The 12416-nt window shown below is 38.3% G+C and overlaps 1 protein-coding gene across 1 annotated transcript; it reads left to right on the forward strand.

The window, feature by feature from the left end:
- The first annotated feature begins 6969 nt into the window (after positions 1-6969).
- On the forward strand, positions 6970-8022 carry LOC18013859 (probable F-box protein At5g47300). The gene has a single exon (XM_006418565.2). The coding sequence runs from the start codon at positions 6970-6972 to the stop codon at positions 8020-8022; it is 1053 nt and encodes a 350-aa protein (XP_006418628.2).
- Positions 8023-12416: the final 4394 nt, after the last annotated feature.

Here is a 12416-nt window from a genome sequence, read left to right on the forward strand (position 1 = left end):
CATTACCATATATATAGCCTATATTTTTTTAATTTTAAATTTTTAAAATTTTAAAATAATTAATTATACAAAAGTATATAATAATATATCGTTTATTATTTTTATTATTATGAAAATATTATTTAAATTTGGATATTTATAAAGAAAATAAGGTAATGTCGTATTTACTATTTTGTAAAAATAATAAAAACTGATTGTTGTAATTTTTATAATTAATTCTAACTATATTTAAAAAAAAAACTAAAGTAATTAAATTAAAATTTAAAAAATTTTGAATTAATTTTAAAGTCAAAATTCACATATATTATTTAATAATTTTTGAAAATAAATAAAATAGATAAATAAAATTTAAATTTTTTTTGACAACAGATATCTAAAAGTAGAATAGTAGAAAATTAAAAAACTGTTATAACACATATCATATATGGACTCTTATACCGGCCCATTAGGCCCATCAGGGCATTGTACTTAACCTAGATTCCCTATGTACTCTATATATACATTCCAGTGATTAATAAAGTTTCTAAGTTTTCACAACACGTTATCAGCACGATAAGACTCTCTGAGCGAAAAAACCCTAATAAATCCGGCCACCACCAAAACTCTAAAAGCAAGTCGAAACTTAAAAGACGCATATCCTCCAAACCGTGAGGAACCAGAAGACGATCTACATATCAAATCGAAGCCCTCGACGAGACGAATCAACTGGTGAAAACCGTTTGTCGATCCAACGTCGGACGCGCCCTCACGCACACTTACACTACACGACGATCAACCGAAAAAAAAAAAAAAACCAGATCCGAGTTTTTCCTTCTTCAACCAGCAGCTTCTCCAGTTTTGGTGATCAATCCTTGGAATTTGTAGCGGCTAACTGAGGTCTATTAGCTCCCAGTTTCATTAGCCTGTCAGAAATCCAAAGGTGGAAAAGGTATCTTCTAAAACTGAAAGCCATAGAACCTGTTGTTTAAACACTTCAAAACCCTATAAAAAAAAAAAAATCGATCTCTAATTGATTGAAAGTGTTTGATACTCTGATGATTGATTGATAACTTGTTGATTGATTGTTTAAATTACAAGTTTATGCATGTTCAAAGGTTTTAAACTCGTTTTATAAAACCCTAATCTACAAAAACCTAACAACCGTTTTTGGCCATGTTTATGGCATAAACCTATTCGATTTTCTTCATGTTTAATAAGCTTGTTGCAGCTTATTTGATTGTTGATTCTCTTGCTTGAAACACTTGATTGAATAAACTAAGAAAATCAACCCTAAATCCTAAGCTTGATTCACGATTTTGTAATCTTCAAAATCGTAAGTCATAATGCTTAAACCCTAGTCCTTTTCACGTGATTTCTTTGTTGTCCTTGTGAAATTATTAAAACCATCGACCACAGATCCTATAGATCTCGAAATCACATCCAAAATATGTTTTCCAAACCGTTAAAACCCTAGATAAAACCCTAATCATATTCGGCTCCCCTAGGGTTCCTCCTAAACCGCCTAAAACCGGCTAAACCTGGTTCTCATTAACCGAAATTATATTCGGCTTTAACCGATTAAATCACAGCTATTAAACCGACATCATGTTCGGGGTAACTAAAACCATACCCTTTAAAATTTACTATTTCCGAGAAAGTTCCCTCTAATAGAAAGTTTCCTCATATAAAAACTTTCCTCATATAGACATTTTCCTGACATAGAAACTTTCCTCATTTAGAAAATTACCCAAATTAGAAACTTTCCAAATTTAGAAACTTTCCTAAAATAGAAATATTCTCAAAATAGAAAGTTTCATCATCAGCATTCAAAATTTTCTCAAAACAATCCCTAACAAAATCAATCTCATGTTTCAGATGTCAAACATTCAGAAATGTGAATTCGAGGCCCTTCACGTCTCCGGGCATAACTACCTCGAGTGGGCCCTAGACATGCGCTTGTTCCTTGCATCAAAAGAACTCGATGCATGTATTACCGACGGTAACACCGCATCCCGTAAGGGACAGTCTCAGGCGATATGTCACATACGCCATCATCTGGCCCCGAGCCTTAAGCAGCAATATCTCACTCTTGAGAATCCACTTGAATTGTGGCAAGCGCTGAAAAAGCGATATGACCATCAGAAAATGGTCCAGTTGCCTCAGGCAGATTTCGACTGGAAGAACCTTCGGTTCCAGGACTACAAATCCGTAGATGATTACAACAACGAACTCTTTCGTATTGTTGCCATCCGGAAACTCTGTGGCGAGAATGTGACAGATAATGATCTCCTCGAGAAAACATTATCCACATTCAGCACAGAGAATGTTGTGCTCCAACAACAATACCGTGCAATGAAACACACATTGTACGAAGACTTGTTGTCCTGTCTTCTCCTCGCTGAGAAGAATAACCAGCTGCTTATGAGGAACAGCGCTATGAGGCCCCCGGGATCGGCTCCTGTCCCAGCTTCTCGTCAAGAGTTCTACCATGTTCAACCCGATAGATCCTCAGATCACCGCCGTGGACGTGGTAATGGACGTGGTAATGGCTGAGGACATGGACGTGGAAGACGTGGACGCGGACATGGTCGTGGCAACCGACCTAACCTCAGTTATGGTCCTGGTCGTGGTCGAGGCATCACCAAGCCGACCCGCCACACCAACCCCGATCACTCTGCTTGTACCAGATGTGGGATGTTCAACCACCCAACAAAGCAATGTCGCACCCCCAAGATCCACTGCGATCTATACCAGAAGTACGGAAAAGCTCCTGCTGAAGCCAACATGACTCAGCCAGTCGATGCTGCTAACCTGGAAGGTGACGACCTCCTTGATGATGAGAACACCACAAACGAGCAGACCGACCCCATGGACTATGAAACAGCTGATCTCCTCGATTAATTCAATCATCTGAAACTCTGATACAATTTGATTTTGTTCTTTATTTTTTTTTTCATTTTGGGATTTGTTTCATTTTTTTTTTTTTTTTTCCATTTGCCTTTATTCTCAGACACTGCTTTACTTTATGATTTATCACATTTTCTGAATTCCTCAATACCGAATTCTATCTTCTATTCATAATGAAGCACACCAGCAAATGGAAACCATAGTCGTAGATAGTGGATCCAGCCACACTATTTTAAGAAACAAAAGTTACTTCATAAACCTAACCTATCAAACCGCAAATATTAGCACCATCGCGGGTCCCTCAAACCTTATCGAAGGATATGGCCATGCCTATGTGTTGCTATCAAATGGCACACAACTTGAAATACCAGATGCTCTATATTCTCCTAGTTCGAAGAGAAATCTTCTGAGCTTCAAGGATATAAGACAGAATGGTTTCCACATAGAAACCCAAGGTCAAGGGAACAAAGAATCCCTCCTAGTCACTAAAACCGTAGACGGCCATAAACAAATCCTCGAAACCATACCCGCGCTCTCTACTGGACTTTACCATGCTAAAGTCAGTATGATTGAAGCTAATACCACTCTCAAAGCCCGGTTTACTGATTATACTATTTGGCACGACCGGCTCGGTCATCCCGGTGCAAATATGATGCGTAAACTAATTCAAAACTCTCAAGGGCATACCCTCAAAGAAAACCGAGCTTATCCTCAACACCTCATGTGCACAGCTTGTTCTCAAAGCAAATTGATCACTCGGCCTTCACCAGTTAAAATCTCTAAACAAACACTTCATTTCCTAGAAAGAATCCAGGGCGATATCTGTGGACCTATACATCCATCTTCCGGACCATTCCGGTACTTCATGGTCCTTATAGACGCATCGACCCGTTGGTCATATGTTTGTCTCTTGTCCTCTCGGAACCAAGCCTTCGCTAGGTTCTTGGCCCAAATCATCAAATTGCGGGCCCATTTCCCTGACTTCCCACTAAAGACTATCCGCCTTGACAATGCTGGTGAATTTACCTCACAAGCGTTTAATGACTACTGTATGGCCATGGGGGTAACCGTGGAACATCTTGTAGCACATGTCCATACTCAAAATGGATTGGCTGAATCATTCATTAAACGCATTCAATGGATAGCCCGACCATTACTCATGAGATCAAAGCTCCCGGCCTCAGCATGGGGACATGCAGTATTACATGCTGCTGAACTCATACGCATCCGGCCATCTAGTGAACACAAATATTCCCCATCCCAACTACTCTCGGGTCATGAGCCAGACATCTCCCATCTCAAAACATTTGGGTGTTCAGTATATGTACCCATTGCTCCACCACATCGAACCAAAATGGGACCTCAAAGAAGGATGGGAATATATGTTGGTTTTGACTCTCCCACCATCATAAGATATCTCGAGCCAACCACTGGAGATCTCTTCAAGGCCAGATATGCGGATTGCCAATTCGATGAATCGGTATATCCCTCTTTAGGTGGTGAGACAAACAAGCTGGTCAAAGATCTTTCATGGAATCAAACATCATTAAATTGGCAAGATCCTCGGACTCTAGAATGTGATTCAGAGATCCAAAAGATTATTCATTATCAAAAGCTAGCTAATCAATTGCCAGATTCCTTTGCTGACCCGACCAAAGTAACCAAATCGTACATCCCAGCTTGTAATGCACCAGTACGAATAGCCGTCCCAACGGGACAGACCCAAGTTGCTACAGAGTCTGCACCACGTCTCAAACGGGGCAGACCTCTCGGTTCCAAAGATAAGAATCCCCGGAAATCAAAGAAAGGTGCAATAACCGAAACCGGGATTCCTGCAATATCAGACATAGCCGCGGCTGAGACTCAATCTAATGAACCCTCAATAGAAGTTCGGGACGCCGAATCTCCAGGTTCAGAAGATAACAATGAGATCTCCATCAATTACAATATGTCCGGAATACAATGGAATCGAAAAGAAGTCGACTTAAATGCACTCTTTGCATACAAAGTAGCACTTGATGTTGCGCTCACGCAAGAGGATCTAGAACCCACGTCAATAACACAGTGTACACATCGAACAGATTGGCTAAAATGGAAAGAAGCCATAAACGTGGAGTTAAAGAGTCTCAAACTCAGAAACGTGTTCGGTCCGATCATCCGGACCCCATCACACATCAAGCCAGTGGGCCACAAATGGGTCTTTGTGCGCAAAAGGAACGAACTCGGTGAAGTCGTTCGATACAAAGCACGGCTTGTAGCACAAGGATTCTCATAGAGACCCGGAATCGATTATGAGGAGACTTATTCTCCAGTGGTGGATGCAACAACATTCCGATTCCTCATAAGTCTGGCCATAAGAGAAAATCTTGATCTGCGGTTAATGGATGTTGTAACCGCATATCTCTATGGGCCCCTGGACAACGAAATATATATGAGACTCCCAGATGGCATTGAACTAAAAGACAAAAATGCATCTCGAGATCAATATTGCATCAGGCTGAACAAATCCTTCTATGGACTGAAACAAAGTGGGCGTATGTGGTACAACCGCCTCAGCGATTACCTCATCAAAGAAGGCTACAAAAATGACCCCATCAGTCCATGCATCTTCATCAAGAAGTACTCAAACAAAGGATTTGTAATCATAGCAGTATACGTGGATGATCTAAACATCCTCGGAACATCTGGTGAGATCTCCCAAACAGTCGACTGCTTAAAAGCAGAATTCGAAATGAAAGACCTAGGCAAAACAAAGTACTGTTTGGGATTACAACTTGAGTACATCAAAGGAGGAATCCTTGTGCATCAATCGGCTTATATCGAAAAGGTACTCAAGCGATTTAATATGGACCAAGCTCACCCATTGACCAGCCCAATGGTAGTTAGAAGCTTAAGTGATGACCCTCTTGGTCCCAAAAAGGATGATGAAGAAATCCTTGGTCCTGAAAAGCCATACCTCAGTGCTGTAGGAGCGTTAATGTACCTGGCTAGTCACACTAGACCAGACATATGTTTCGCCGTGAACCTCCTCGCTCGATATAGTTCATCCCCAACTCAGAGGCACTGGAACGGTATAAAACATCTCCTAAGATACCTTCGAGGTACTCAAGACTTAGGACTCTTCTATACTAACCAAAATAAAGATGGGTTAGTCGGCTTCGCCGATGCAGGATATCTATCAGATCCACACACTGCCAAGTCTCAAACTGGCTACGTTTTTACGCATGGAGGAACAGCCATCTCTTGGAGATCAATGAAGCAGACACTCACTGCCACTTCATCAAACCATGCTGAAATCCTAGCCATTCATGAGGCTAGTAGGGAATGCGTCTGGCTGCGCTCCATGACTCAGCACATCCGCAGAGATTGTGGTATGGACGAAGACACACAGCCCACGGTGATGTATGAAGACAACGCGGCATGCATAGCTCAGCTCAAGGAAGGATATATCAAAGGAGATCGGACGAAGCACATTCTACCGAAGTTCTTCTCAACCTCAGACTGGCAGAAGGACGGCACTCTCAGCGTTCAGCAGGTCCGATCCAGTGAGAATTCAGCTGACCTCTTCACCAAATCATTGCCTACTTCAACACACCGGAAGCTCGTCAAACAGATAGGAATGTATAGACTTAGAGATCTGCAGTGATGCTACAATCAGGGGGAGTAATGCGTGTTGTACTCTTTTTCCTTCACCATGGTTTTGTCTCACTGGGTTTTTCCTGGTAAGGTTTTAATGAGGCAACATTCCCCAGCGCATTATCGAGATCCCGATTGAGTAGCTGGCCCGGTTCACTCGTCCAAGGGGGAGTGTTATAACACATATCATATATGGACCCTTATACCGGCCCATTAGGCCCATCAGGGCATTGTACTTAACCTAGATTCCCTATGTACTCTATATATACATTCCAGTGATTAATAAAGTTTCTAAGTTTTTTACAACAAAAACAAAATTCTGTTGGACACAAAAGATGCTTCTATTTTAATAGAGAAGATACGAAGAGTGAGCGAACATGAAACACGAAAATTCTAAACAAAAGCCACCAACAGTTCGTCCTTGAGAGATCAATCACAATGACTACGATGTCCGAACTTCCAAAGGATTTGATAGAAGAGATACTCTGTCGTGTTCCGGCTAGATCTCTGAAACGTTTACAATCTACTTGCCAACGATGGAACTGTTTAGTCAACAATAAGAGATTCACAACAAAGCACTCCTTTAAAACCCGAAAACATTTTATGAATCTCATGTATAAGGAATCTAGTGTATGTTTGATGCGCAACAATCTCCATAAATCTCCACCTGTGAAGGTCAAACGCGAACTTAGCCTAACCGACCCTCATTCTAGTTTATATCAAATCAAGATTTGGCAAGTCTTTCACTGTGACGGTTTATTGTTATGTGTCACGTTGGAGGAAAACATTAGGCTCGTGGTATGGAACCCGTGTACTGGTCAAAGAAGGTGGATCAATCCTTGCAATGATTACACCTCAATGCCCTCATATGCTCTCGGATCCTACCAAGACAAAAAGTCCAATGATATTAGCTACAAAATATTGACCTGCAGGGTTTATGACAAAAAACAAGAATTCGTAATGTATGAGATTACCTCAGATTCATCTAGGATTCTTGATCTCACTATGGATTTCGAATTGGATTATCTTCATTGGGGTGTGTCTTTGAAGGGAAGGACTTACTGGGTTGTTAGAGATAAAGAAGAGAAATGCTTATTAGTAAGTTTTGATTATACAACAGAAAGATTTGAGCGATTATGTCTTCTGCGTCAGTTTACAAGTTATACAACTCAGTGTCTATCTGTTATTAGAGAAGACAAACTTTCCGTGTTATCACAATGCCAAACTACATCGAAGACAGAGATTTGGGTGACAAATAAGATTACTGAGACTAAAGCGGTGTTGTGGACCAAGGTCTTAGCAGTTGATTTAGATCCTGGTTTTATAGCTTGGCACGGTGCAAGTTTCTTGTTCGATGAGGAGCTCTCGTGTGCTGTGATGGCTTTGAAAACGATAGAAAAGTCAGGGTATACATTGTTGGAGAGGACAGTAACGTTAGAAAAGTGGATTTTGAAGGAGGATCAGACTGGGCACTTTTATTTTATTATGCTCCAAGTTTGATTCAAATCTAGCAACCTTTTTTTGGTTATTGGTAAGAGAAAGAGGCGAATGAGTAAGCTACATTTATAAACTTTTTTTGGTTATTGGTAATTTGTTTATTTTAGTTGGTCTTTTTGAATAATTAATAAACTGATATTTCATCATGAAGTGGTATTTCTGAATTCTGTGGCAATTCATAAAACATGTAAAGATTACAGAGCTTTTCTTTTTTGTTTCTGCTCTACAGTCATTTCTTTTTGTCTCTCGCTCTACAGTCATTTAAAATTACCCCAAAACGTAAACATATCCTTTGCCGCATTAACAGGTTGAAGTTTGTCCAACCTTTTGTGTTACTACGAAACGGTTAGAAAGATAGCTTGGCCTTACTTTGGAGCTTTAACGTTCACACATAATAATTTTAAATGAAGCTTGAGCAATTTTCTCATAACCACATTCTCACTTGTTGACATAGAATTATATATAGTCTCAAAAATATTAAATGGTCATAGGTTATCTTTAGCCGTTATCCTAACCAAATTTCTTTTGAAACATCGTTTAGATTCTCTTCTCGTTTTTGTTTTTACAATTCGGTAAAATCTTGCTATCATAATGAACTGAAATCAACATACAACTAGATTTTAACCCCGTGCGTCCGCACGAGAATGTTTTATTTTTTATTTCTAATATAAGTTACATTTATCTTTTTTGTTTAGATATAATTTATTTTTGTTATTTATTTTTTTAAATCAAAAAATTGTTATCATATTTTAATTTTAAACAGTAAAATTTGTATATTAGTAGAATAAGAGTATACGTTAATTAAGTATACATTGATCTAATGTTAATTATAAACTTTGTTATTATGTGAATTTAGATTTACACATAAACAATCTATATATCTATGAATTTGCTAATCCATCAATTTAGTTGTCTTAAATCATTTTTAATATCTTACATGTTTTGACAAACTAACCCGTATAAGACTATAATTATAATTATATAACCCTATAAATATTTACTAATATGGAATATTTGGACCAATTGATTATGAAAAAATATAATACGATATTTTTTACTATTTGTGCTATTAAAAAAAAAAATATATATATATATATATTATATATATATACGGGCTGACTTGTTAGTTTAATTGTCTCAAATCATATTAATATCTTACATGTTTTAATAAATTAACTCATGGACCTTAAATATATATATATATAACTCTTATCAGCTCGATCATATTATTGTATAATATAAATATTTATTAATCTCAAATATTTGATATTTTAGACCGATTGTTTATGATAAAATACGATAAAATATTTATTTACTATGTATTTTTATAAAAATATTATTTAAATTTAAAATTTAAAATTAAATCTTTCCTGTATTTAAGAAATTCTAAATTATTAAAATTATTATCTAAATCTTCGTAATAAAATTTAATTATAATTTTTTTTTGAATTTTTTGAATTTAAATTAAATTAAATGCAAATTTTTGTAACTAAATTTAATTAAATTTCTAATAATTTGAAATTTAAATTAAAGATGACCTAGAGTTTAGGAAATCTAAAAATATCTAAATTAATAACTAATTTTGAAAATTAAATATAAAAATTAAATAAAATATTATAAAAAAACTTTGGGAGTGTTTAGATGCAAGCATTAAATGTGCTTTTGTGTTTTAATAGAATAGATATTAAGATTAGGTGACGAATTATATTAAACTGATAGAGAGAAAACTTACATTTGTTTTATAACATGACTCATCAATGGTACGCCCTTTTGCAATTGAAAGTTTGATTTTGCTCAAAATCTGAGATCGGTTACGCCCTTTTGCAATTGAAAGTTTCCGTTCTGCAATTGAAAGTTTCCGTTTCCTTCGTTACCGGAGCTCATCTTCTCCTCCCATTGTCGGAGTTCCGACATAACGTCGGAGGATGAGGAAGAAGACGAGAGAGAAGAGAAAGTGATGAATTGTGTTTTTGTTATAACACATATCATATATGGACTCTTATACCGGCCCATTAGGCCCATCAGGGCATTGTACTTAACCTAGATTCCCTATGTACTCTATATATACATTCCAGTGATTAATAAAGTTTCTAAGTTTTCACAACACGTTATCAGCACGATAAGACTCTCTGAGCGAAAAAACCCTAATAAATCCGGCCACCACCAAAACCCTAAAAGCAAGTCGAAACTTAAAAGACGCATATCCTCCAAACCGTGAGGAACCAGAAGACGATCTACATATCAAATCGAAGCCCTCGACGAGACGAATCAACTGGTGAAAACCGTTTGTCGATCCAACGTCGGACGCGCCCTCACGCACACTTACACTACACGACGATCAACCGAAAAAAAAAAAAAAACCAGATCCGAGTTTTTTCTTCTTCAACCAGCAGCTTCTCCAGTTTTGGTGATCAATCCTTGGAATTTGTAGCGGCTAACTGAGGTCTATTAGCTCCCAGTTTCATTAGCCTGTCAGAAATCCAAAGGTGGAAAAGATATCTTCTAAAACTGAAAGCCATAGAACCTGTTGTTTAAACACTTCAAAACCCTATAAAAAAAAAAAAATCGATCTCTAATTGATTGAAAGTGTTTGATACTCTGATGATTGATTGATAACTTGTTGATTGATTGTTTAAATTACAAGTTTATGCATGTTCAAAGGTTTTAAACTCGTTTTATAAAACCCTAATCTACAAAAACCTAACAACCGTTTTTGGCCATGTTTATGGCATAAACCTATTCGATTTTCTTCATGTTTAATAAGCTTGTTGCAGCTTATTTGATTGTTGATTCTCTTGCTTGAAACACTTGATTGAATAAACTAAGAAAATCAACCCTAAATCCTAAGCTTGATTCACGATTTTGTAATCTTCAAAATCGTAAGTCATAATGCTTAAACCCTAGTCCTTTTCACGTGATTTCTTTGTTGTCCTTGTGAAATTATTAAAACCATCGACCACAGATCCTATAGATCTCGAAATCACATCCAAAATATGTTTTCCAAACCGTTAAAACCCTAGATAAAACCCTAATCATATTCGGCTCCCCTAGGGTTCCTCCTAAACCGCCTAAAACCGGCTAAACCTGGTTCTCATTAACCGAAATTATATTCGGCTTTAACCGATTAAATCACAGCTATTAAACCGACATCATGTTCGGGGTAACTAAAACCATACCCTTTAAAATTTACTATTTCCGAGAAAGTTCCCTCTAATAGAAAGTTTCCTCATATAAAAACTTTCCTCATATAGACATTTTTCTGACATAGAAACTTTCCTCATTTAGAAAATTACCCAAATTAGAAACTTTCCAAATTTAGAAACTTTCCTAAAATAGAAATATTCTCAAAATAGAAAGTTTCATCATCAGCATTCAAAATTTTCTCAAAACAATCCCTAACAAAATCAATCTCATGTTTCAGATGTCAAACATTCAGAAATGTGAATTCGAGGCCCTTCACGTCTCCGGGCATAACTACCTCGAGTGGGCCCTAGACATGCGCTTGTTCCTTGCATCGAAAGAACTCGATGCATGTATTACCGACGGTAACACCGCATCCCGTAAGGGACAGTCTCAGGCGATATGTCACATACGCCATCATCTGGCCCCGAGCCTTAAGCAGCAATATCTCACTCTTGAGAATCCACTTGAATTGTGGCAAGCGCTGAAAAAGCGATATGACCATCAGAAAATGGTCCAGTTGCCTCAGGCAGATTTCGACTGGAAGAACCTTCGGTTCCAGGACTACAAATCCGTAGATGATTACAACAACGAACTCTTTCGTATTGTTGCCATCCGGAAACTCTGTGGCGAGAATGTGACAGATAATGATTTCCTCGAGAAAACATTATCCACATTCAGCACAGAGAATGTTGTGCTCCAACAACAATACCGTGCAATGAAACACACATTGTACGAAGACTTGTTGTCCTGTCTTCTCCTCGCTGAGAAGAATAACCAGCTGCTTATGAGGAACAGCGCTATGAGGCCCCCGGGATCGGCTCCTGTCCCAGCTTCTCGTCAAGAGTCCTACCATGTTCAACCCGATAGATCCTCAGATCACCGCCGTGGACGTGGTAATGGACGTGGTAATGGCCGAGGACATGGACGTGGAAGACGTGGACGCGGACATGGTCGTGGCAACCGACCTAACCTCAGTTATGTTCCTGGTCGTGGTCGAGGCATCACCAAGCCGACCCGCCACACCAACCCCGATCACTCTGCTTGTACCAGATGTGGGATGTTCAACCACCCAACAAAGCAATGTCGCACCCCCAAGATCCACTGCGATCTATACCAGAAGTACGGAAAAGCTCCTGCTGAAGCCAACATGACTCAGCCAGTCGATGCTGCTAACCTGGAAGGTGACGACCTCCTTGATGATGAGAACACCACAA

The sequence above is a fragment of the Eutrema salsugineum genome, unplaced genomic scaffold (genome assembly GCF_000478725.1).
Source record: "Eutrema salsugineum unplaced genomic scaffold, Eutsalg1_0 scaffold_4, whole genome shotgun sequence".
In the NCBI taxonomy this organism is placed as follows: Eukaryota; Viridiplantae; Streptophyta; class Magnoliopsida; order Brassicales; family Brassicaceae; genus Eutrema; species Eutrema salsugineum.

Coding starts and splice junctions, on each gene's coding strand:
- LOC18013859 (XM_006418565.2), top strand. CDS start 6,970: ATGTCCGAACTTCCAAAGGATTTGATAGAAGAGATACTCTGTCGTGTT.